Here is a 27,108-nt window from a genome sequence, read left to right on the forward strand (position 1 = left end):
CTGGGTCCCACCCTCAGAGTTTCTAGCCTGTGAGTCTCTGGTCCAGGGCAGAGCCAGAGAATCTGCATTTCTTACAGACTCTGGGCCAGTGTTGATGTCACAGGCTTGCTGCCTGCACCTGGAGGGTCAGAAGGGAGTTTTCTTTTTCTTTTCTTTTTTTTTTTTTTGAGATGGAGTTTCACTTTGTTGCCCAGGTTGGAGTACGGTGGTACAATCTCGGCTTACTGCCTCCTCTGCCTGCTGGGTTCAAGTGATTCTCCTGCCTTATACTCACAAGTAGCTGGGATTACAGGCACCTGCTGCCATGCCCAGCTTTTTTTTTTTTGTATTTTTAGTAGATACTGGGTTTTGCCATGTTGGCCAGGCTGGTCTTGAACTCCTGACCTCAGGTAATCCACCTGCCTCGGCCTCCCAAAGTGCTGGGATTACAGGCATGAGCCACTGTGCCCAGCCACAGGAGGGAATTAGTTCAACCAAACCAATGTTAGAGACACAAGGCAAGTCGCACTTCTCCGAATTGTCCCCTGGGGTAGGACCTTGGAATCTCAGCAGCCTTGCCTTCATCCTAGCCTCTCTCTGGGGTGGAGGATAAAGGTAGGGGCTCGTGGGGTGGGCTGAGCCACTTTCTCATGCTCTGCTGCTATTTTGCAGGTCGAGGCTGAAGCCGTGAATCGTGCCATCACCATCGCCAACCAGACCAACTGCCCCCTGTATATCACCAAGGTGATGAGCAAAAGCTCTGCCGAGGTCATCGCCCAGGCACGGAAGAAGGGTGAGTGCTGTGGCCGGACTGGCTGATGGCAGGCGGGCAGGTTTGGAGGGGAGGGGGGCTCTTCACTGGGGAGGGCTCCTTTTCCAGACCCTCATGCCAAGTGGGCCACTTGCACCATGTTCCGGCATTAACCTAATTACAGCCGGGCAAGGCAGGAGCTCCAGTTTCCTCCTCTGCTCCACTGCTGCGGCCTTGTTAGTATCTATTTAAAGCTGTGTGCCCGCCAAGGCGGGGTGGGCAGGCACGTGTACCCCAGCCCCCGTGGAAGAGCTGGACTTACTTTGATGTGGTTGAAATAAACTAGGCATAGACACAGATGACGTCAGTTTCCATCCACCCCACAATCCTTGGTCGCATCATGCACCTCCCCTCCAAGGCTGGGAGTGGTTTCTGCCCGGGTATGTAAGGCAGCTTTGTGGGGTGTGGGGATGCATTTTGCCCCAGACACTATCACATCCAGATGTTTTGGTGCGTGATAAACTCTCTTGATGCATTCTGAACTGAGGCTGGGTCTCTGGTATTACTAGGGTGTCCATTGAGAAGGGTCCTGGAAACTAATTGATTAAGGGCAGCTTCCAGTGCTTCCTCTAGAGGGCGCCCCCTGAGGCACCTCATGCATTATGCATGCATCTCAGCCCTGTTGTCACCCGCTGCTGACTGCATGAATTTCGATAATCACACTGCGTCTTTTATGCTTGGGAGTTCTCTCCTCGTACAGAAAGCCTGAGGGCATGTCGTTCATTTTGATGGTGGATCTTAGGCTGATCTGAAATGAACATTATAAAAGGGTCCCCTTCTTCCTTCCTTCCTTTCTCCCTTTTATGTCCCCTCTTCCCCTTTGCCTGTTGGGATCTCTCCATCTCTGTGTCTCCACTTCTCTTCCCTCCTTTCCTGTTTTCTGTTTCATTTTATCTTTCATTTGACCCTTTCTCAGTCCCTCTGTCATTCTGTCTGTGTGTCTTTCTTTCCCTGTTAGGAAGGTAGCCATTTGACCTCTATGGCTGCGTGTCTGCTTCTCAGTATTATGTGATCCACATGGATCAAGGTGGGCTGTGGGATTTTTTTCACTGGTGGGTGACTTGCTGCAAGCCCTGGAACAAATTACTCAGTGATGACTGAGTCATCTTGTCCCAGAGATGATGACTTCCAGACGGACCCAGCGACTCCTGGCCCTTGTTCTTTGGAGTGCTCATGTCCTTAGGCTGCACATCAAATGGTTGCCGCCTTTCTGTCTTCTCCTGGCACCTTGAAGGAATTGCCTTTTAGAAATAAGAAAGCATTCACCTAAAATAATGTACCTTACTGAGAATGAGCTTTGAGTTGTTTTCTAGGACATATTGTGGATGACGATGGAATCGGTGGCTCTGGGTCACCCTGACACGCGTTTGCAAGAAGGCAGTGCATTTGTGGGAATCAGCCTCTGTACAGAAGGCCAGCCACAGCACCGCTGCCCCCACGTCGTGTGGGGATGGGTGGCATAGTGTCTGGAAGGCGGAAAGAATGAGACAGCTTATTTTCTGTATTTTACCACTGTGCTATACCTAGATGATGATGATACTTGAGTTAGGCTAACATTTCAACATAATTTTGGATAGAGGCCTTGTCTAAAGTTGACTCCATATTCAAACACGTACCTGTCCAAATGAGAAGAGAGAGGGGTCCTGCCTGTCCCAGACTTCAGTCGGAGAGGTGGAGTCGTGGGCCACCCCTGCCGCAGGCCTCCTCTTCTCTGTCCTTCATGGTTCTTCTCACGTGGAGTTGCAGAGCTGCAGTGTGTTGCTGCAGTGCCCCGTTTGGACCTAGCACCCCAACTCAGTGCCCGGTAACCCCCTGGTTGTTTTTTAATGTTTAATTTTGCTTTTGAGATGGAGTCTCACTCTTTCACCCAGGCTGGAGTGCAGTGGTGCCATCTCAGCTCACTGCAATCTCCGCCTCCTGGACTCAAGCGATTCTCCCGCCTCAGCCTCCTTAGTAGCTGAGATTACAGGCCCCCACTACCACGCCTGTCTAATTTTTATATTTTTAGTAGAGACGAGGTTTCACCATGTTGGCCAGGCTGGTCTGGACCTCCTGACCTCAGGTGATCCGCCTGCCTTGGCCTCCCAAAATACTGGGATTACAGGCGTGAGCCATTGCAGCAGGGCACCCCTATTGTCTTTATAACCTTGACACCCTGTGTGTCTTATGGGGTGAGCAGTGGGAGGGGACTTTAGTTTGTTCCCTTCCAGAGCCTTCTGAATGTGAGTCCAGTGGTTCCCAGGATGCTGTTTGCATTCAAACTGTTACTCATTAATCCCTGAAAGCCTGAGCTTTAGACAAACCTGAGCTGCCAGAAAGGAATTTCCAGTGCATTCAGGTGCTAATGAGCAGGAATGAGAAGTCCTAGCTAACTTCCTAGGCTCTTAGGCTCTTTCCCATCTTGCTGGAACTTCCTAGCAACTTTGGGAGGCAGCCCTGGCAGGAATTTTTATATTTTGTTTCATTTTGCAGCTGAGTAAACTGAAGCTCAGAGCTCGTGAATAGTGGAATTGGGGCTTGACTGTCAGGCCTCTAACTTCAGGCCACAAATATCCATGTTCATGTTTGACTGACTTACCTTCATGCTTTGAGATTATTTTAATATGGTGATGCTTGTGACCTGTGTCTGTTGGGGCTTAGTTCCTTAAGAATCCTGATTGAAACGGTGGCCTGACACCCAGCAGAGATATGGGTAATGTACACACAAGGATTCCCAAATGACCAAGAAGGAAAGCTCTTCAAGGGAATATTAATTGTTTGCTCTCCAGGATCAGTATTCATTCTTGGATCAAACCCCAACTTCACTGTACACCAGCCACGTGATGCTGGGTGCTTCCTTATCATTTCCACATGTGTTTTCGCCATCTGCATGGGGAGGATAGTAACCATGACTCATCTCACAGGGTGATGATGATGTGTACATGAGATATTGCAGGTAAAAATGGAGACGAGAAGCGTGACCAGTTACTGTGACTACAGGATGAAGGGTCTGGTCTAACTTTGAGCTTGCGAGGAAAGCAGAGCACAGATGCCTGCTAACCCTGGGCAAGGGTTTTCTGCTCAGAATTGTTAGTCCACTTCAGGTGGGTTTCTCTGGCCCTCTGAGGCAAGTGTGAGCACTGCCACAGCCCCCTTTCTGATGCTCCATTTCTTCCTCTGTGAATGAAGAAATTCTGAATTCATTCAAAAAACTTTCATGATGCGATACTTCAGGCCCTGTGTTCCAGGAACAAGAAATTGTCCCAACCACAGTTAGCTCTTCCACTTGCAGGGGTAGGATGTTGAGCGGAAAGTCATGTTGGGAGGTGGTCAGGGCTACAAAAGGGGTACAAGTCAGGAGGGGTTGAGCCCAGAAGGGAGTCTCAGAGGGGTCAGGCCGCGTAAACAGCCTTGAAATTTTTCTACAAATGTGAGCTTTGAAAAATGATAATCCTGCCCTGGGAGGAGTAGTAATGTCTCCTTCTCACGTGAACCTCCCCAGCCAGAGACCTGCTGGTCTAGAATCTAAGATAAGAGAAGTTCAGGGAAGCAAGGATATGAGATGAAACGAATGAGAACTGTTTTCACATGCCTGCTTGAGGCAGCACCACTGTATCCTGCCTTCCCTGAGAGACACGCTGCTTCCATCAGCCGCTCTGAGCCGTTCCCCAGGATGGCGTGTCATCAACCCAGTTTGGCAGCTGAGGCAGTGAACACAGAGCCAGGACCAGATGACCTGGGGGCAATTTCACTCTTGAAAACAACTTAGACCAACTTAATAGGCTCATTTCATGGAAGAGAAGTAGAAATGCAGAAATTGAAAATCTTGCCCTAGATCATGCAGCCTGTGGGAATTAGAAACCATGATTCCAGGCCCCTGGCCACCTCTCTTTCCATGGAGGGCCCCCTGTGGAGATTTCTCCTCTAGAATGGGCTCCCTCTCTGTCTGACCACATTTTGCCCATGTGTGAAATCCAGCATGACTGCTGATGCCTTCCATGTGTGAGTGGTGGTCTGTGGGCAGTGCCTGATGACCTCATCTGGTGGACATTCTTTTCCATCCTCCTCCTCACCCCACCCCCGTAACCTGGGTGCAGAAACATTCAGGACATTAAACTCTGGGAACCTCAATTTGAGATAAGACCTCTTACGTCCTGCGGGTCAATAGGAGTGACTCAGGCATTATGAGAAGCACATGGTCACGGGGCCTGTGAGGACCACCTCAACTTGGGGATGAGTCCTTAGTGAAGCTTATGCTTGATGTTGCAATCTTGAACAGAAAAGGGGACTGAGAGAGGAGAGAGGACAGTAGAGAAAGAGGGAAGATTTATTTTAAAGAATTATATTTAAGGAATCAACTCACACAATTGTGGGGATGGCAAGTCTGAAATCTGTAGATCAGGCCACAGACTGGAGACCCAGGGAAGAGCTGATGTTGGCATTGGGGTCCAAAGGCAGAATTGCTTCCCAATCTGTGCCCTCACTTTAACAGCAGATGCTCTGCAAGGTTGGGAATTCAGTTTGCATTATAATTCAGCCACTGGCAGGATGAGATCCTACTTCTGGTTTTCAGCCATCTCAGCTCTGCATGTGTGAGACATAAAGGCAGACATAGAAACTTTTGATTCGTTCATGTGGTGCTTGAGCTGGGAATTTGAATCCCTGAATTCATTCTTTTTTTACCGCCCACTTTGTTTAGTACAATTAGGAGCAACCGACCACTCTTGTTATACTTGTTAATTTGACAAAAATGTTTAAGGTATCGGCTACACAGTCACCTAAAACCTTGCCTCTTAGAAGCCTTTGTGAGTATTTAATAATATTTTCTGTATCTTTATTGTCCCATCATACCCTGTACTCTCCTGTTTTTACTACTGGAAGTAGACTCATTAGTGCCTTTAAATCCAATCAGATTTGAGAACGAGTTTCAGAAACCTCAGAACCCATTCAGAAAACTCATTTTTAAGATGATGTTCCTCTAGAACCACTCTTGCTACGAAAACCTGACAGCACAGGCCCCAGGCTGTTAGTTAGGGTCTGGCATGAATTCTTGCAAAGGTGAAGGAGAATGGTGAGAGTATGTGTAACTGTCTGTCTGTCTGTCCATCCCGGTTGGTTTTCACTCTGCTTTAGTGGCTGCATATTGAGCTACAGATACTGGTTTTGCACAGTTCTCACTTTGGATTTGTTCTCCTGCTTCTCGTCCATGGGAAGTGACTGCCAGAGCTGGGAGCTTTCAAGCAGTTTTAAACCCCAGCCTTGCGTTTATTCTTCATGAATGCACACGGGCCCCAGACTGGTTGCAAATAAGCACTAGCTCCCATCCCCTGCAGTTCTTGGCCTTACTAGAGAGCCTGCCAGAGGCTGGCTTGGTCACATCCTTCAGTTTAGACTTTCCCTGAAGACGAAAATCACAAAGGTCTAACGGGTGCCAAGAAAGCATCAGCAGTGTGTTTAGAGAAGTGTAGAAGGGCCAATTAAGCCTGTTCCGTGGTTTATTATTATTAGTGGTAATTATTTCTGGCGTGCAGTTCAAGGGTGTCTGTGGCCTAGCTGAGCTCCGGAAGTGCATCCACAGCTCCCTGCTATGAATGTTTATATACCCAGGAGGGGAGCCCTGGGTTGGGGGTTCCGGACCACCGGGGATGGGAGGCAGAGACTCCATGTATAGATCATACTCTTGTGGAGGTAGAGGCCTTGTACATGATGGCTAAACTCTTGTCCCGATTCTGGGCTAAGAAAGAAAGAAAGCCCAAAAGACAGCAAGGACCTCTGAATCCCTGAGGGAATTTGAACAGAGCGAAGTAGAAATGAGCCACAGGATGGCTCTGTCCCTCCCCTAGCATCCATAACCCTGCCCCTGAATGTCCCTATCTTTGCTTGACTCTGGCCCAGAAGTCCACTTGGCCTTTGTCTAAGGAGGCAGGTTCTGCTCAGCAGTGGCGTTGAAAGCTCAGACCCTGTTTTGGGTTTTCTCGAGGCTGAAGACCAAGTTCATTCTCTTGAAGTGAGGTACATATTCCTGTGCACAGAGAGAAGAGGAATCCAGCTCCTCATAGAGCAGCTCCCTACCGCAAGCTGAGTCATGTTTCGCAGGGAGAGATAAGCCTGTGGTCAGCAGCATTCACCCCCATGGTATTCAGGCCACTTTCCAAGAACCAGCCCCTCCTTGTACTCAAGTTTCCAGAGGCAGGGCTGAGGAGCAGGCACAGGGAGAGGATGAGCGTCGTCGGCAAGTTACAGGAAACTCAGGAAAATGTTTATGTGTGTCCAGGGATTTTCAGAGACCATCCAGCCATTCTTTATCTCCAAGTGCCTCTGCTCTCATGAACTTCTTCATATGGACAAAAGCAGGAAGCCTTTAGGGCTGCGCATCCCTTGTTTTCCTGTGACTTACACAGCTCTCACCTTTGTGCTTAGATGGACTGTGGCCAGTGGGACCTCCAGGCCTGGCTGGGTCAGGAGAGTTTTGCTTAACCAGATCTGTTTGATGCTTGAACCAAAAGCAGGGAGCCAGAGAGATCTTTTGAGAACTGATGACTGCTGCTGGGTCCTGCCCAGCCATTTGCATTTTATAAAGGTCTTTGGCAGCGGCCAAGGCCTTATTATTATGTGTTGTTTTTCCACTTTGGGATGAACCGGAGTGGTTTGTGCAGCCACCCTGATAGCTCTTTGCACCAGTTTCTGCATGGGAGGCTTTGAGCAGGCCAGGAGCCAAGGGGACCCTCCTAGCCCTTCCGAGCACCTAGCACTGGCCCTTTTCTTCCTCAGGGCTTCCTTCTGGAGGTTTCCCTGGGTTTGGAGTCCTCCCTCCTGCTCGGGGTGGGGGCGTGGTTGCTGGTGACCTGGAGTGAGCTGCCTGCTGTGGCCTCCAGCACTCCCTGGCTGAACAGCGAGTCCTTTGTGAAATTCCTGAGGCAGGAGGGGGCAGCTGTGCAGAGCCAGCTCTCAGAGTGGCCGACAGAGAGGGTGTTGTGGTGTATCATCAAGTGATAAGGCCTTCAGAAAGGCCATGGAGAGGAAGGAAAACACATTCCTGACTGCGGTGTGTTTGCCCTTGAGGGCCTGTGTTTGGGGAAGTAGAGAAGCTTTGCTGCATTGTTGTGGGGTGGGAGTTAGCCCTATGCTGGGGGGAGCCAGTGACAGATGAATTCAGCTGACCTGGGATCAAATTCCAGCTTAGATGCCTTTAATTAATAACATATTAGACCATTTAATCTATTTAACACACGTTCATGGAGTGCCGACTATGTGCAGGCAGGTAAATGATCTTCAAGATGTCTCCATCAGGTGGAAAGTCAAAAATGTAGAACTGGGTAATGACTGGAGGGGAGGATGGGATTCTCAGATGGAGGGTGTGATACCCGAGTTGTGTTCTGGACAATGTTAAAGGAGGAGATCAGCTTCCAGTAGTGAAGAGCATCTGAGGCTTCGGTGAGGAGGATTTTCGTTTCAGTCCTTGAATGCAGAAGAGCTCCTTTGGATTATTTTTATGCAAGAGATTTTAGTAGATGAATCTGGAAGTGTCATGCAGAATGAATGGAGAGGTAGGGAGCGGGGTTGGGAGAGCAAACATAAATCTAAGGTCCAATGGGGAGGTTCTGTTGGAATGAGCTGGCGAGAGATGATGAGGGCCTGATTTAAGGAACGATTGTATTGAAAGCACTAGGGTATTGGCGTTCAGTGAATGTACATGAGTCTCAACTTTCTGGTTTTCATCTGAATGGACAGAGAAGAGGGCATGATCTGAGCATCAGGGAGTTGATGTTTGTCTTGGACATTGCATTAATAGAGTTAGGCTAGGCTTCCAGAAACTCTGAAATCCCAGTGGCATAATGTCCAGTTTGTTTTTCACTCACAGAGTCGGCTGTGGAGCTGATGGCTGTAACAGACAGCTTCTTCCAGGCAGTGACTCAGGGATCCAGGCTGTCTCTTGAGCACATCTGGGGGTTTATGTATTTGCCCTGAAATACTTCAGCCTGGTGATGTCATGGGTGATTTCCTCCCACAGACGTTTAGTCAGAGATAGACACTGTGAGGGGCTAGGAATTGTGAAAAGATTGTGTGAATGAACAGGAAGGTTAAATTTGAGGTGCCATAGGCCATGCATAAAGAACAGTCCAGATGGCACCTGGGACTGGATGTTTGGACACCATCTGAGCAGGAGATTAATAGAATTGAAAATCAGCAGTGTAGGAGACAGAAGCCTTCAGGATGTCTGGGATCCTGTAGGGAGGGTGTGTTGTTTGAAGAGCAGGGGCCGAATGTGGAATCTTAGGAAGCTCATGTTTGTGGGTGACAGGCTGATGGAGGTACTGGATTTCCCCACGTCTCAGTTTCCTCATCTGTGAGACGAGCCTGGTGCTTCCCATAAAGGGATAGTGAGAGCACTAGGTGCTGCTGGGCAGGCAGTGGCTCCTCATAGGGGTGGTTGCCTTCCCCCTACATTGTGTTGGACTGAACCTTGTGTGTTCTGTTTGTCAGGAACTGTGGTATATGGCGAGCCCATCACCGCCAGCTTGGGAACGGACGGCTCCCATTACTGGAGCAAGAACTGGGCCAAGGCTGCCGCCTTTGTCACCTCCCCACCTTTGAGCCCTGATCCAACCACTCCAGACTTTCTCAACTCCTTGCTGTCCTGGTGAGTCCTGGCAACTTCTTCACACTTCACATTCTGTCTTTCTTGAGACCAGACCAACCCGTTAGGTGAAAACAGCATGGTGGCCGAGAGCAGCCATAAAACCAGGAGACCCTTGTTCACCAAACTAGATTGGCTACATGAGTACAGGGAATTGTCATTCTAGCACCATTCTGGGAGGGAATTCTGGATTAAAAACCTGGGCCATCTTGAAAGTCAAGCCAAGAAGGTGGAGGAGACATCAGAAGGATTCCACTGTGGTTGGTGTGATGCCATTCATGGGACAGCCCACCAAATAGGCGTAGGCGCGCAGCATCCTGATGAAGCTGCAGCACCACGTTTTGCGTTTTCTTTGCAGTGGAGACCTCCAGGTCACGGGCAGTGCCCATTGCACGTTTAACACTGCCCAGAAGGCTGTAGGAAAGGACAACTTCACCCTGATTCCGGAGGGCACCAATGGCACTGAGGAGCGGATGTCCGTCATCTGGGACAAGGCTGTGGTAAGGAGCGATGGCCTCATTCCTCAGTGGCTCTCAGCCTTCCTTGTCCTCCTCATCTGGGGGCCACGGGGCTCATGGAGGCCTTGAAATGATAGACAGTGGAAGACATCCTAGAAGCCAGTACTTATATGACAATATTTCTGAGGGTTGGAAATCTAAGACCTCTTCTAATAGGTCATTTCTTCCTAAATATTACATATGTATTTCTTTTTAAAACAATTTTTAAACTTTTTTCAGACAAGGTCTTGCTCTGTCACCCAGGCTGGAGTACAGTCGTCCAGTCATAGCTCACTGCAGCCTCAAACTCCTGGGCTCAGGTTATCCTCCCACCTCAGGCTCCTGAGTAGCTAGGACCACAGGCACATACCACCATGCCTGGCTAATTCTTTGTGTGTGTGTGTAGATGGGGGTCTCACTATGTTGCCCAGGCTGGTCTCGAGTTCCCAGGTTTAAGCAATGCCTCAGCCTCCCAAACTGCTGGGATTACAGATGTGAGCCATCATGCCTGGCCTACCTGTGTATTTCTTATCATTATCCTCAACGGAGCAGTAAAGACTGAAAACCTACACAGCTTTAGATGTGACTCTAGGTCAGTCAGGAAGAAAATTCCTTAGCAACCAGGTGACTTTTTCAGTTAATCCTCTTCTACTCTTGGAAATGGGCTCAATTTCCTTAAAAGTCTCTTTTAGGGACCTCTGGACTTAGCATGTCTTCTACTGCCAGCTTCTGGTAGGCCTGCTATGAACATACACTGACTTAGAGGATCTTTGGGCTTTTTCATTTTAATGTTTTAAAATATATTGACACAATAGGTTTTCTGTTTTTTAGTGAATTTTTTCGATTATATGAAGAATATATCCTTATTCCAAGAGGAATAAGGAAGTAAATAAAAGTTGCCATGTTTCACATATAATGACAATTAACATTTTGGCATATGTCTTTCCATATTTTTGCTACTACACAATTGCACATGTGTATATGCAATATGTGTGAGTGTGTAGATAATATTGGCATCATACAGCTGGGCTCACTCCCAGGCTCATGCCTGTAATCCCAGCACTTTAGGAGGCCGAGGTGGGTGGATCAGTTAAGCCCAGGAGTTCAAGACCAGTCTGGGCAACATGGCAAAACTCTGTCTTTACTAAAAATACAAAAATTTGCCAGGCATGGTGGCATGTGCCTGTAGTCCCAGCTACTCGATGGGTGGAGGCCGGAGGATTACCTGAGCCTTGGGAGGTTGAGGCTGCAGTGAGCCATGATCGGACCACTGCACTGCAAACTGGGCGACATAGTGAGACCCTGTCTCAAAAAAAAAAAATAGTAACAATAATATTGGCATCATACATACTATTTTGTAGTCTGTTTTTTAAAAAATTAATGTATCATGGAAATATCTCCACCTGCTTAAATATACTTGAAAAAATTGATTTACAATAACTGACTCTTCCATGTGAATGCTAAACTAGGACTCATTTAGTTATTTTTTTGAGATGGAGTCTCACTCTGGAGTGCAGTGGTGCCATCTCAGCTCACTGCAACCTCCGCCTCCTGGGTTCAGGTGATTCTCTTGCCTCAGCCACCTGAGTAGCTGAGATTACAGGCGTGTGCCACCACACCCAGTTGATTTTTGTATTTTTGTAGAGACAAGGTTTCACCATGTTGGCCAGGCTGGTCTCAAACTCCTGACCTCAGGTGATCCTCCTGCCTTGACCTCCCAAAGTGCTGGAATTACAGGCATGAGCCACTGTGCCCGGCCAGGACTCATTTATAATTCTTTTTTTCACGGGGGGAGACAGAGTTTCACGTCTCCCCACAGGCTGGAGTGCAGTGGCACCATCTTGGCTCACTGCAACGTCTGCCTCCTGGGTTCATGCAATTCTCTTCAGCCTCCTGAGTAGCTGGGATTACAGGCGCCTGCCACCACGCCTGGCTAATTTTGCTATTTTTAGTAGAGATGGGATTTCGCCATGTTGGCCAGGCTGGTCTCAAACTCCTGACCTCAGGTGATCCACCCGCCTCGGCCTCCCAAAATGCTGGGATTACAGGTGTGAGCCACCACGCCAAGCCACATTTATGTCTTTGGTTGAACATTTACATTGTTTCTGTTTTTTGTTTTTTTTTTTTTTTAACTGGAATGACATTTTTATAGACACATTCTTGATTATGTTTGTAGGAGAAATTTCTACAAGTGGCATTGCCGCGTCAAAGGATGTTTATATTTTTAACGGTTTTGATACATATTGTCAAAGTTCCTTCCAGAAAGTTTGTACTGCTTTATATGCCACCACCAATATATGTCACTCCCCAGTGTCTACCACCTGGGTGTTGTCAGCAAAAATCCATTGTTTGCTGATTTGATAGGTGAATTTTGTGTCTCATTGTTTTACATTTAATGTATTCAGTTACTGGTTAGAGTGAAAATTTTTTCCTATGCTTATTGGCCATTTGTACTTTTTTCTCCCTCTTAATGCCGGTTCATTTCCTTTGCCCTGTTTTTTACTGGATTTAGAGTGGGTCTGGGAGGGGAAGCACTTGAGGAAATGTGATTGGCACCTAAAACCAGACACGGGGCTGAGACTTCTAGGTTGGCTAGACTAGAAGATGACATCTGGCCAGGCGTGGTGCCCCACGCCTGAAATCCCAGCACTTTGGGAGAGCGAGGTGGGAGGGTTGCTTGAGGCCAGGACTTTGAGCCCAGCTGGGCACCATAGTGAGATCCTGTCTCTTAAAAAAAACAAAAATTAGCCTGGTATGGTAGTGCATGCCTGTCTTCCCAGCTACTTGAGAGGCTGAAACAGGAGGACTGCTTGAGCCTGAGAGGCTGAGACTGCAGTGAGCTGGGATCACTCTACTGCATTCTAACCTCAATGACAGCAAGAGCCTGTCTCAAAAAAACAGAGAGAAAAAAAGGAAGCCTAGATCTGTGGCTGTATTTTGTTGAAAAGGACAGCCAATTGGGCCAAATGATATTTCCTAAAGAGGCATTGCCAACCCTGCAAATTAAACAAAATTTTTTGTGTTTTGAAATAATTATAGATTAAGAAGTTGCAAAGATAGTACAGAGAGGTCCTGGGTACCCTTCACTCAGTTTCCCTCATGGTTACATCTTATGTGAATGTAGTACAATATCAAAACCAAGACACTGACAGTGTCACAATGTGTGGGTATAGCTCTAGGCTATGTGGTCACCTGTGGAGTCATGTGACCACCACCACACTCAAGATGCAGTCCAGCATTTCAGAGACCAACCTCTTGCTGCTCCTCCCCTCCACCCTCCCTAACCCTGGAAGAACTCAGCTAGTCCCTCATCTGTTCTCCGTCTCTACCATTTTGTTATTTGGAGGACATTATGGAAATGGAGTCATACAGTGTGTGACCTTTGAGATGGTTTGTGTTTCACTTGGCACAATGCTCTTGACATCCATCTAAGCTGTTGTGTGTATCAGTAGTTTATCATTGAAAAGTAACTTTTTAACTCGTTTCTGCTGTGTGCCTCCTGTGCATACCTGTGCTGTCTCCCTCAGGTCACTGGGAAGATGGATGAGAACCAGTTTGTGGCTGTGACCAGCACCAATGCAGCCAAAGTCTTCAACCTTTACCCCCGGAAAGGCCGCATTGCTGTGGGATCCGATGCTGACCTGGTCATCTGGGACCCCGACAGTGTTAAAACCATCTCTGCCAAGACGCACAACAGCGTAAGACCTGTTAACTGTGCAGGCCCCATCCAAACGAATTACAGTCACAGAGACACAGACGGAGGGAGAGCCCCAGGGTTTCTAAAAAGAACTTGCTGTGATGGGAATGTGCTTTTCCTGAGGATGTTACGATTTGCAATTTGCTGGGAAAGGAATAGTTATTTCATTTTCTTTAGTGAGGTCAATAAGACCATTGCTCTCATAATCATTTTGGAATACCACAGCCTCTCTATCTGTAGACCTTTAGAGCCTCTAATGTGATGTCAAAGTGCAAAGCTTCTAGAAGTCAGACACCGCTCCATTTCATAGTTTGGTGCAGCACCTCTCATGGCAGTACTTGGTGCAAGGGACCTCAGTGAAACAGTGAGATGTCCTCGCCTGAGATGCTCACTGGGGACTGTGATCCTCTTAAGCCATTGTTTTCTCAGGCCAGTGTCCCTGCAGAAAACTGGATGACAGCCATTCTTATTATCTTAAAGGAATTGATTGACTGACTTCTTTCCTAGTAGCAGTACCCCCCAGCCATTTGATTGTTGTTTGAGGATCTGCGGCTTTGGGTATCTCTACCCTCTGGGTCTGGGCTGCAGAGCTTAGAGATGTCCTCTCTTGTTAACAGGACCCAGGGCAAGTATGTTAATGTCTTAGGCTCCTCAGCTGAGATTGAGGGATTCAGACGAGGTCTCCAAGTGTCCTGTGATTCTGTGAGGTTAGCAGACATTAAGCAGAGGTGTTAGACACTGTGGAGTCCTCACAAGCAATATGGTATAGGCAGAAAAACTGAAGGAATATGCACAGAGGGAGAGCTTTGGAAAAGAAATGGGCCTCGGGCAGAAGCGTTTCATGTCAGGAACTCATTTGAATCTCGAAGACAGCTCAGGCCAGCGAGCACTGACACTGCCCCCACATGCCATGACAACTCAGGGCAGGTTTCTGGCATTTTTCCAGAACAACTCTGGGACTTTGCTCTGTCCCAGTCCTCCCTCATTTGCACACACAGAGGTGTTTGGGCTGCAATGAGCTCAGGCTCAGCTCTGGCTTCTGCTGCCACCTGTGAGGACCAGGACGGTGGGTGCTTCTCAGAAGACTGTTCAAGTCTGTGTTTAAAACTGATTTTCTCCCTCCCACACCACTCACTGGCTCAGCCTGGCAGCGCAGCCTTACGGTCACACCCTCTTAAAGCTCAGATCTTGATTTCTTGGGTGTCCTGACTGGCTATTTTATGGTCAGGGGTCCTAGGGCCCTGCCCCATGAACCTCCCTATTCGTGTGCCTGTAACTTCACATTCTCACTGACTCTTTCATTTGACCTCAATAAAGGGACTGGTATTATTATCCCAATTTGGGAAAATAAATAAACGGAGGCTTAGAGAGCTTAAGTGACCAGTCTAATGTTACATAGCGATTTTGCGGTTGAGCCAGAATTAGAACCCAAAATTGTTCAGGACTCTTCCCTGCCAGACTGCATATGCAGCCTCTCGGTCAGACTTAGATGGGGAAAATGCTTCCCCTCTCTTGGAAGGTTGCTCCCCCCAGAGGTGCTATAAACGACTAACTGGGCTCGTGAAGACACAGATGACCTAGCTGGGGAGCTTGCATTTGGAGTTCTTAACCTAGAAGAAGAGACAGTGGGAAGGAGTGAAGATTTGGGAAGATTCTGCCTTCCAGACATTTTCACCCCAACCTACCCTGCTTTTACCTCCAGGTGACCAATGGAAGAAATGTAGACTTTCAAAGTGGTGCTTTTCCAGCCTCACCTGTTTTAAAGAGCCAGTGCTAAACATGTCTGTTCATTGATCTTCTGGGGAAATGCAACTAGGAGACTTTCCCTGCATAGTACAGTGTTTCCTACCATGCGGCTAATTAGCTTTAATTCGGAGCATCTAGCTAACTATCATCGACAGCCCTGTTGCTAAGCCTTTGCTTGGATTTTCCAGGCATCTGGCCCAATGAGTAATTTTAGGGAGCCTGTGTGGATGTAGGTTAAAAATGTCTATGCATGGTGAGTGAGGAGGCCTCTCTGCATCATGGTTTGTTGGAGAGTAGGCTCTGAGTATCTGGGAATTGTGATCTGACCCTTGGACTTGTCAGTGTTAAGTCACTGAGAGTCATGGGGCTGGTTCCTCCATCTTTTAAAGATGAAAGATGGCTCCAGAGGTCTTCTAGGTGCTCATTTATAAGCAACAAGACTCAACACATGCATTGTATAAGATCTTGGATGCTGCAGGGCTGGCAAGTGTTAGCAAAGTGCAGTAAAAAGCCAGACAGTGAATGAGTGAAGATTTTCTGAATACCTGCTGTGAGCCAAGTAGTGAGCTAGGTGCTTTTGTTCATTTTATTTCATCTGATTGTCACATCAGTACTGCAAAGGGGGCCCTACTTACCCCTCACAGATGAGGAGGTGGAGGCTTAGGGGTGTGAGGGATGCGTTCAAAGTCATATAGCTGATGAATGGCATGCCCAGGGTGTGAACCCAGGGCAGATGTCTCCATGGCTGAGGCTGTGCCCATACTGTACCCAGTAGGGCACAAGAGGAGGTTGTCAGGGCATAAACTGTTAGCTGTGGAGTGATGTGGAAGAGATGGCTCTTGATCCAGGCCTTAAAGGATGACTCACACCCTTTCAAAGGTTGTTTCTGAGACGACCAGGGATGAGGCTTTTTGTATTGTCATCTTCACATACGCCTCAGGAGGGTGGCAGATGAAGAAACTGAAGCTGAGGCAGGATTAAAGCGATCTCCCCAGAGTCACACAACTTCTGGATTTTACTGTGTCTGAGATGCCATCGATTTTAAGGTATTCCATTAGGTTATGTACCATGATGAAAGAAAACATACTCAAGACAAGGAGTCTCATGGGAGACTGGGCCACCAAGGGCCAGCATGTGCTTATTACGGCATCTCTGGGGAGTGCATCTGCTGTGCATACAGGGTGGCAGGAAATCTCGCAGGACTCGACCCTGGCATTGGTTGCCAAGAGGGAAAAATGTCTCCCCCAAGAATTGGAACTGAAAGTGGGTGCTTGTCCAGCCTCGTGGTCTGAATGTGTGCCGCCTGTGTGGTCCAGAACAACGTCAAGCTGAGAATTTACTGTAAAATGCCCTCAGTGGGGTTGTCCTCCAACACAGTGGCACAAGCAAACCCATATTCCCCTAGAGGAACTTGGCTTTAGTCTAGGCCGGCAGTGCCTGCGTGGCTCTGGCTGCTGTAAGACACATTCTGACTTCAGGGATGAGCGTCTTAGAATTGACAAAAGACAATTTTAAGTCTTGGGTCTCGGGAATCCAAGTGCAGAGTCCTCTTCCCTCCCTGCTGGCGCCTCTCTGCTACAGTTCCTTTGGTAGCTTCTGCATGACTGCTTTGAGACTCAGAGCAGTGTACTAACAGCCCTGGTGGTTATTTTCACCCAACATTGTATGCAGGGCATTGTGCATTTCCATGCTCGATGTGAGCTGCTGAGCCGGCCGAATCCGTGTTACCAGCCGCTGCACTAAGCAGAAATGTCATCTTGAACTGCAGGGGGCTAGCACAGCTCTCTGTTCAGAGGCCAGCTCCCTGAGTGCTGAAAACCTGGTCTGAACTTTCCCAGAAGCCCAGGGTGCTCTTTATGGTTGGAGCCACCTATTAACCCTCCAGTCCAGACTCAGCCACAGTCATTGGTTCCCGTGAACCAAACAGGCAGGAAGAAGCGGGAGGCATCTGGGATCTGGGAAGTAGCACTGGGTTAGCCGAAGCTGCAGGATGGAGTTTTCGATATCAGGGTGCAATGACTCCTGTTTTCTGCTGCTTCATTACCAACCACAAATTCACATGCATATGGAGACCCCACTTATTTTCCAAGAGGGCACACAGATGTGTCTCTCTTTTACCCTGAAAAACTTGAAACCAGAAGGATAGCTACATAGCTACATTGTTCTGGAAATTAACTAGCCCTCAATCATTTTATCGGAGGCATGTCTCTTCAGTGACCACAGTCCTTTCATTTAGGGACTTCATTTTAACCACACCGCAAACAGACTGGAAAACCAGGCTAGCCAGTGGGAAAACCTACTTGTGGATGGCTCATTTCAAGATTAAATTTAGAACTTGGTCAGAGAAGGCCTTGGAATTCTATCAGAATGGAGCTGGAGATGGTGGGAACACAGTCCCTGTTAATAGGAGGAATCATTTTCTTTTATTTGTGTAGCATTTACAAACAAGCACACTTTCCACACAATTATTCTGTTTAATTATCTTTCTTTCTAATGTGGAGAGGTAGGAAAATTCTTTCATATTCTAGACAGGGAAATGGAGACGCAGCGAGTAAGTGCCTGCTGGGGTGCCCAGTTGGGACAGAATCCCCGTTTCTGAGTCTCTCTTTTGTCTTTGTGGGGTTGGGGCAGTGGGTGCCCCACTGCTGGGTGGATTGAGTCCAGCCAGAGTGGCCTGTTCTAGAGTTTACTGTGCTCTCTTCCCAGTCTCTTGAGTACAACATCTTTGAAGGCATGGAGTGCCGCGGTTCCCCACTGGTGGTCATCAGCCAGGGGAAGATTGTCCTGGAGGACGGCACCCTGCATGTCACCGAAGGCTCTGGACGCTACATTCCCCGGAAGCCCTTCCCTGATTTTGTTTACAAGCGTATCAAGGCAAGAAGCAGGGTGAGTAGTTTTGTTCTGATGAACTTTTTGTTAAACCATGAATTAAGTTCAAGGCCACAAACATTTATTAAGCACCTTGAGACAGAATATTAAAATGAATATAGTGGATTCCAGGGATAAGAGGGAGCCTGAATTTTTTATTCCTGGCATTTAAAATACTGGAGAAGGAGTCAGGCATGTCCACAGACAGCCCTAGTAAAGTGAGATCATGGTATATGCTATGATGAGGAGTGTGGAGTGAGGACCCAGAGGAGGGAGCCACTGCCGTAGCCAGGGAGAATGTCATGGGGGGAGGACATTTTGAGTTGGGCTTTGAAGGTTAAGTAGGAGTTTGTCAAGTCAAAGAAGGGAGACGAGGGAATTTGATAAGAGAGTCATGAGTATAGAAAATGCACAGTGTATTCAGGGCATGTGAAGCAGGAAAGAGATGGAGCTATAAGGGAATTAAAGGGAGAATGCAATTGGAAAGAAAGTTTGGGGCCAGATCTTGAACATGGTACCAGATCCCCCTCACAGCATATTTAGGGGATTCTTACAGGGCTTAAATTTGAAGTGCCTTTGGGGGGAAAATGGTAAAGTGTGTTAGTTTTTGTAGAGTTTACCAGTTACCGGACCTTGTGGGGAGTTTTGGCCTGGTATTGTGGGAGCTGGCCCCACACAACACCTGTCCACCTGTCTGTAAGGAGAGCCCTCCATCCCTAGATCTCACAGACCCATCCTCCCTCCAGGAGGGTTTCTAAAGAGGTGTCCTCTGTGACTGTGGCCTAAGCTTGGGGGACTCTTGTGTTTTGCAGCTGGCTGAGCTGAGAGGGGTTCCTCGTGGCCTGTATGACGGACCCGTGTGTGAGGTGTCTGTGACGCCCAAGACAGTCACTCCAGCCTCCTCGGCCAAGACGTCTCCTGCCAAGCAGCAGGCCCCACCTGTCCGGAACCTGCACCAGTCTGGATTCAGTTTGTCTGGTAGGGCTGAGGCTTGGGGAGGGCACAGTTCTGCAGGGCCAGCTCACTGGTGCTGGCGAGGCTACAATTGCATTTGGAAAGGACACAGAAATGGAAGTGAATGATATTCCCTTTCTCCCCAAAGTGAGAAATACGGTGGACTCGGATCACTGGAGATGTATTTTCTTTTTCTTTTATTTGAGACAGGGTCTCGCCCTATCACCCAGACTGGAGTGCAATGGCGCGATCTTGGCTCACTGCAACCTCCACCTCCCGGTTCAAGTGATTCTCATGACTCAGCCTCCCAAGTAGCTGGGATTACAGGCGTGCACCACCATGCCTGGCTAATTTTTGTATTTTTAATAGAGACGGGGTATCACCATGTTGGCCAGGCTGGTAGAACTCCTGACTTCAAGTGATCTGCCTGCCTCGGCCTCCCAAAGTGCTGGGATTACAGGCATGAGCCACCGTGCCCAGCCCAGCCCGACTTAGAGATGTATTTTCATAGTTAATGACTGGTTGGGTTTCAGAATCTTGAGATCAGTTTGTGTCACACAATGCCCATACTGTGTTTTACCTAATATATTAAGAAAACATTTGTTCAATTTGTTAGATCCATTATAAGAAAGGACATTGTGGTATTTCAGGACTTCTCTCCTACAGTATATTGTAGTTTAGCTTGTGGAGTCTGGAGTTTCAACAGCCTAACTTCATAGCTAAGCTCTGGCTGTGCCTCAGTCTCCTCACCTGTAGAATGGCAATAATAGTAGTTGCTTCCCTGTGAGGTTGTTGTGAGGGTTAAATGGATTAATATATGTGTACAATGCTTAGAACAGGGCCATCTGAGAACTGTTAGTTGTATTTGCTTGGGTAATATGTGTGATATCCCCTTGGTGAGAGGAAAGAGTGCAGATTTTTACGTTTCCTTACTTGAAACTTCCTTCCCATCTTTCATTTGGCCCATGACTAGAACATTCCACTCTTCCTGCTCCCTGGGCTACAGATTCCTATGGCGTATTAAAGGAATTGTTAAACCAGAGAGAATTTTTTTTCTTGCTGGTTGTACAGGTTTTAAAAAGCTACCTATGTACCATATATGGATTACAAATTTTCAAAACGTTTAAAAATAACGAACTTTAGTTTGTTGTAAGTAAAACGTGTATAATCATGTCTGTGTTATGTGATCTCTCCAGGCTATTCCAATATAAGGTGCCATCGTTCCTCCTATTTGTGATTATATGTGTAGGGTTAGGGGATTAGAATGCCAGAAGAAGGCTGTGTCCTCAGAAAAGCCACAGCCAATTTGACTAATCAGAACAGGGGACAGGACAGAGTCTAAGGTGTAGTGATATTTTGTATATAGTTTTACTTTCTCCAGTAATAGATCCAACAGCCTTTATACAGTGTCTGATTCTTTGGCTACCTTAGGCTCATCTCCTTTCTAAAAAGTTTATTTGTTTTTATTTTTAGAGATATAATAGTATCTCACTGTGTCACCCAGTACCCAGGCTAGAGTGCAGTGGTGCAATCACAGCTCACTGCAGCCTCGACCTCCTGGGCTCAAGTGATCCTCCCAGCTCAGCCTCCCCAGTAGTTGGTACTACCGGCTTGTGCCATCACGCCTGGCTAATTTTTAAATTTTTTTTGTAGAGATAGGCTTTCACTGTGTTGCCCAGACTGTTCTCAAACTCCTGGACTCAAGCAATCTTCTCACTTCAGTAGGATTCCAGGCATGAGCCACCATGCCCAGCCTCCACCTCCTTACTGTAGTCTAAACTTCAGTGGGGTTTTAAGAGAAGAATAAAGAATGTGAGGCCGGGCAGTGTGGCTCACACCTGTTATCCCAGCATGTTGGGAAGCAGAGGTAGGAGGATTGCCTGAGCCCAGGAGTTTGAGACCAGCTTCAGCAATATAGCAAGACCTCTCTTTACAAAAAATGTAAAAATTAGCTAGGTGTGGGGGCCTGTGGCTATGGTCCCAGCTTCTTGAGGGGGCTGAGTGGGAGGATGGCTTAAGCCCAGGAGGTTGAGGCTGTGGCAAGCTATGATGGTGCCACTGCACTCTGGTCTAGAAAACAGAGCCAGACCCTGTCTCCAAAAAAAAAAAAGAATGCGACTAGCACTTTTCCTCCTGAGCTGTGAGATTTCACCTTCAAGCAGGACCTTGTGTGACTGTCCTGGCCCCTAACCCATTCCTCTCTTCTCTCCCTCCAGGAGCTCAAATTGATGACAACATTCCCCGCCGCACCACCCAGCGTATCGTGGCGCCCCCCGGTGGCCGTGCCAACATCACCAGCCTGGGCTAGAGTTCCTGGGCTGTGCCGTCCACTAGGGACTGGGGATGGGACACCTGAGGACATTCTGAGACTTCTTTCTTCCTTCCCTTTTTTTTTTTTTTAAGAGCCTGTGATAGTTACTGTGGAGCAGCCAGTTCATGGGGTCCCCCTTGGGGCCCCACACCCCATCTCTCACCGGGAGTTACTGATTTTGCTCATCCACTTCCTTACACATCTATGAGTATCACACCCAAGCCTACCCACCAAGCTCATACACGGAACCACACCCAACACTCAGACATGCGAACAAGCAGCCCCCAGCGAGGGTCTTCTTCGCCTTCAACCTCCTAGTGTCCGTTAGCATCTTCCTTTTCATGGGGGGAGGGAAGATAAAGTGAATTGCCCAGAGCTGCCTTTTTCTTTTCTTTTTAAAATTTTTAAGAAGTTTTCTTTGTGGGGCTGGGGAGGGGCCGGGGTGGGAAAGAGTCTTTTTTTTTTTTTTTTTAATACTAAATTGGAACATTTAACTCCATATTAATACAAGGGGTTTGAACTGGACATCCTAATGATGCAATTACGTCATCACCCAGCTGATTCTGGTGGTTGGCAAACTCATCGTGTCCGTCCTGAGAGGCTCCAAAATGCCGACATCACCATTCCGTAGTCTTCAGGGTCAGCTGTTGATAAAGGGGCAGGCTTGCTTTATTGGCCTAGATTTTGCTGCAGATTAAATCCTTTGAGGATTCTTTTCTCTTTTACCATTTTTCTGCGTGCTCTTGCGCTCTCTTTCTCTCTCTAGCTTTTTAATTCATGAATATTTTCGTGTCTGTCTCTCTCTCTCTGTGTTTCCTTCAGCCCTCGTCCCGGAGACAGTGTTTTCCTCCCCTGCCCCGTGATCTTTTCACCTCCCAGGTCTATCATTTCATGGTGGTCATGGGGTCTGCCTAAAGGATTTGAGCGTTTGCCATTGCAGGCAGAGTGCTGTGTTATCCTAGTCCATGTGGGACTGGTGCTACCCACCCGCCATCATGAGGACATGTGCTAGTGTATGGGGTCCTGGCCAAGTGCAGGAATGGGCCATGCTGTCTCACCCATAGTATCACACGTGGAACCGCAGACAGGGCCCAGAAGCTGAAGAGGTCTGAGGCTGCAGAACCAGAGAGATTTTCCTCTGTGCAGTGCTATCTGGCTAAAGTCATGGTCAAACCTAAACACCGAGCCTCAATAACCCAAGTGAGCCAACCAAAGTCTCCAGTTTGGAAGTGCTAAGCTAATAGGAGTCTGACCCGAGGGCCTGCTGCTTCCTGGTTAAGTATTTTTTGAGATTCTAGAACACATGGAAGCTTTTCACTTTTGGGGAAAAACCAGATTTTTTTCTTCTCCAATTATTTCAAAAGACACACTACATAGAAAGAGGCCCTATAAACTCAAAAAATCCTTGGGAAACTTAAAGTCCATTCTACTTTGCAAGAGCAATGTGTTTTATGAACAATAGGTTACATCAAAACTGCAGTGGGGGGGAACCTTATAAATTAAACACATGGCCCCCTTAGAGACCACAGGCGATGTCCGTCTCCATCCTTCCCTCTCCTTTTCTGTCACCTTTCCCCCTAGCTGGCTCCTTTGGACCCACCCCTGTCCTTGCTGACTTGTGTTGCATTGTATTCCAAACGTGTTTACAGGTTCTCTCAAGCAATGTTGTGTTTGCAGGCTTTTCTAAAAACCAAATCTGCTTTTTGTAAAGCGTAAAAACATCACAAAGTAGTTCATTCCATCACCACCCTTGTCTCTCTACACATTTTGCCTTTGGGGTTCTGGTTGGGGTTTTGGGTTTTTTGTTGTTGTTGTTTATTTGTTATTTTAAAGGTAAATTGCACTTTTAAAAAAATAATTGGTTGACTTAATATATTTGCTTTTTTTTTCTCACCTGCACTTAGAGGAAATTTGAACAAGTTGGAAAAAAACAATTTTTGTTTCAATTCTAAGAAACACTTGCAGCTCTAGTATTCACTTGAGTCTTCCTGTTTTTCCTGTACCAGGTCATGGTAATTTTTGGTTGTTTTGGTTGTTTTCTTAAAAAACAATTTAAAACCTGAAGATTTCTGCAGGCTGTGTAAGCATGTTTACCTGTTGGCTTGCTTTGTGTGTCTGTTAAATGAATGTCATATGTAAATGCTAAAATAAATCGACAGTGTCTCAGAACTGAATAACTGCAGTGACTTGATGCTCTAAAACAGTGTAGGATTTAAGAATAGATGGTTTTTAATCCTTGAAATTGTGATTGTGACCCATGAGTGGAGGAACTTTCAGTTCTAAAGCTGATAAAGTGTGTAGCCAGAAGAGTACTTTTTTTTTTGTAACCACTGTCTTAATGGCAAAATAATTATGGTAAAAAACAAGTCTCGTGTTTATTATTCCTTAAGAACTCTGTGTTATATTACCATGGAACGCCTAATAAAGCAAAATGTGGTTGTTTCAGGGGTGTGTGTGTGTTGAGATGTTCGGGAGGCGGCTGTTTGGCTTGGGCCTTCAACCAGACTTTCCCTCCACAAGCATTCACGGAGCCCTCGGCTTCAGTTTCGTGAATATACCAATTCAAGAGTTTTCACTCCATGTCACAGGCTGCTATGTCCAGGCCACGGGATTCTAATTCTCACCAAAGATGCAGCCTGCGGGTGTGTGGCAAGCCAAGTGTCAGAAATTCACACACTCCATCCTGGAGAGGCCTCCAGAATCAAGCTGCATACCGAAGCTTGAAACTGAGAATGGGGTGGGACCATATGCTTTCACGTGGGTGACCCCTCTGGGTTCTCTGCTTCCTTCCAGCTTGTTTACTCTGGAAAATCCTCCAGCATGAAAGATAAGAGGCGGGTGTGTTGGCCCTTACCCACACCTCAGTCTGGAAGCTTGTGGGAAACCAGGTTATAAAGGCTTGGTCTTCCACTTTCATGCAAGTGTCAAGAATGCACTTTGGCCAGGAGCCCCGCCCACCCCAGCAGGCCAGATGCTTGGTTTCCATGGTTACCCTGATAACTGGCACTCACATTATTGATTTTGAGGACAGTGAATGAAAGAGTGTGTGCCTTGGGCCCCCCGGGCCCATCATAGGGTTGATGAAGTCATTAACTTTTTTTCCCTTCCTCCTCTTTTCCCTTCCTCCTCCCCTCTGTTTTTTTTTTTTTTTTTTTTTTTTTTTTTTTTTGAGACAGGATTCCACCTGTTGCCCAGGCTTCAGTGCAGTGGCACGATCTCGGCTCACTGCAGCCTTGACCACTTGGGCTCAAGCGATCCTCCCAGCTCAGCCTCCTGAGTAGCTGGGACTACAAGTTTCACACCACCATGCTCAGCAATTTTTTGTTTGTTTGTTTTGTAGAGACAGGGTTTCACCATATTGCCCAGGCTGGTTTTGAACTCCTGGGCTCAAACAGTTCACCCACCTCGGCCTCCCAAGGTGCTGGGATGATAGGTGTGAGCCACTGCAAACAGCCCATTTTTGTTTTCTGTCTAGCCCTGTCCAAACAGGATATGAGGTGACTTATACAAATATATATACAATGCCACAGTTTATCAATAAAAAGTGTTTGGGTGAAGGGAAAATAAGAGCAAGAAAAATAAGATAAGGCCTTGGTGGAGTTAGTGTGCAACACCTGCCGTGAGGCTATAAACTTGTTAGGGAACTCTGAGTGTCCTGGCAACACGTACACAAGAGGGAAGTATGGCCACTTACACACTTACAGTGACCAGAAGGTAAAGAAGATAAACGAGTCCTTCATAAGGAATATAGCAAATCCTGGGTCCTCCCTGGGAACCACAGTGTTGGGCGTCTGGGGCTGGGTTTTACCTGCCTGTCACTGTCACTTCATGCTGATGGCAGAGCACTGTGAACCAGTCAAATCGAGTCTGTCCGCACAGAAGGGACATAAAGTCTCACCTTTAACATTGATGGGACCTGGGACAAGAGTTAACATGAAGTCTCCAGGCCCACAGCCCATCCTCCTATTCTCATACTGGCTTTATCCCACACCAAGACGGGCCTCATGCCCAGGCCTGCGGACACTGCAGCCCACGTGCCCAAGTTCTGCCCAAGCCCAGCAAACAGCTGCTCCGTGAAGTGACCATAGCAGCTGTGAGGTCTTCCCTCCAAAGAATAGAGCCAGCACAGAGTCCGTCTTAGGTCCCTTTGAGCAGGGACCTAAGTACCAAAGCTGGCCTGGAAGGGCTCTGCTTGGGAACATCTCATTGACCCTTGGAAACTCCTCGCTCTCTGGTGAAAGGCCTGCTGGAGGGGGGCCCAGAGAGAGGGCTTCTATAGGTAGACCAGCCTGGAACTCCTGGGCTCAAGAGAGCCTCCTGCTTCAGCCTCTTAGCTTCTGGAATAGCTAGGACTATAGGTACGTCCACCACCACTCCTGTCAATTTTTTTTTTTTTTTTTTTTTTTTGTAGAACTGAGGTCTCACTGTGTTACCCAGGCTGGTCTTGAACTCCTGTTCTCAAGCTATCCTCCTGCCTTGGCCTCCCGCATGTTTTTAATGACTATTCCTCTCTCTCTTAGAAAGCTCCTGTCTAGAAGGGTGTGGGCAAAGGGGATGGGGAGTGTTCGAGAATAGGACTGAGCAGGTAGGCAGGCCCACCAGAGAAAAATGTGGGCAAATGAGAGCTTTGCAGAAAAGAGTACAATGACCTCAGGAAGCCAACACAAATTTGGAAATAGTGAGGCTCTAGATAAGAAGAAATGAAAAAGCCTACAAAATACAGAAGAGGAGGAGTCAGGAGAAAAATGGCCTAGAGGAGGACGAGACAGGTAAAGGAAAGCAATAATCTGAGTCCTTTACATTTTTTGTTTTTTTTTTTTGTTGTTTTTTCTTGAGACGGAGTCTTGCTCTGTCACCAGGCTGGAGTGCAGTGGCGCGATCAGCTCACTGCAACCTCTGACTCCCGGGTTCAAGCAATTCTCCTGCCTCAGCCTCCCGAGTAGCTGGGAATAGAGGCATGCACCACCATACCCAGTTAATTTTTGTATTTTTAGTAGAGATGAGATTTCACCGTGTTGGCCAGGATGATCTCCATCTCCTGACCTCCTGTTCCGCCCGCCTCGGCTTCCCAAAGTGCTGGGATTACAGGCGTGAGCCACCGCGCCCGGCCAAGTTATAATTTATAAACAATATCTGAGAAAATTGTGTTGATTTGGCAAAAAAATTACAAATGTGTGTTTATACACAAATGTATATATGTGTAGATATGTAATTTTTATAAGAGTCTCAAAAGAGTAAATAAAATAATGTCTGAAAATTCTTTGGGGAGGGAAAAAGGGACCTAGGCATAAATGCGTCATCATTTTACTAAGCCTTGGTATCAGGACAGGGCTGGGGCAGACAAGAAGACAACAGGCCAGTTGTCTGGCAATGAGGGTCTTGTTGAGGCCATGAGGCGTGGGGCCTCCACTCAGGATAGAACCTGAGGGGCCCGTGGGAGGAGCTCTGGGAGGTTGACAAAGACCAAACATAAGGGCTTATAAACTTTTACGATTCAAACAACTTATTACATTGAGGTTATTCATGTGATTAGCTTTGGCAGCTACACCTTGTCCCTGCCAGGGGTCACATACAGTCCCCATCCTAACAAATGTCCCTGCACCGCACAGGACCATGCAGCCAACCTGG

The 27,108-nt window shown here is 47.4% G+C and overlaps 1 protein-coding gene across 1 annotated transcript in view; it reads left to right on the plus strand.

The window, feature by feature from the left end:
* The window catches only part of DPYSL2 (dihydropyrimidinase like 2), an 82,168-nt gene extending 58,243 nt beyond the window's left edge, over window positions 1-23,925 (plus strand). The window contains exons 8-14 of the mRNA XM_033229240.1: window positions 652-772; window positions 9,254-9,410; window positions 9,766-9,907; window positions 13,432-13,602; window positions 18,054-18,233; window positions 19,028-19,193; window positions 21,386-23,925. Of these exons, the coding sequence (XP_033085131.1) occupies window positions 652-772; window positions 9,254-9,410; window positions 9,766-9,907; window positions 13,432-13,602; window positions 18,054-18,233; window positions 19,028-19,193; window positions 21,386-21,477 (1,029 nt within the window). The 3' untranslated portion in view covers window positions 21,478-23,925. The remainder of the gene's footprint in view (window positions 1-651; window positions 773-9,253; window positions 9,411-9,765; window positions 9,908-13,431; window positions 13,603-18,053; window positions 18,234-19,027; window positions 19,194-21,385) is intronic.
* The last annotated feature ends 3,183 nt before the right edge of the window (window positions 23,926-27,108 follow it).

This window comes from Trachypithecus francoisi, unplaced genomic scaffold, assembly GCF_009764315.1.
Source record: "Trachypithecus francoisi isolate TF-2019V2 unplaced genomic scaffold, Tfra_2.0 Contig01440, whole genome shotgun sequence".
In the NCBI taxonomy this organism is placed as follows: domain Eukaryota; kingdom Metazoa; phylum Chordata; class Mammalia; order Primates; family Cercopithecidae; genus Trachypithecus; species Trachypithecus francoisi.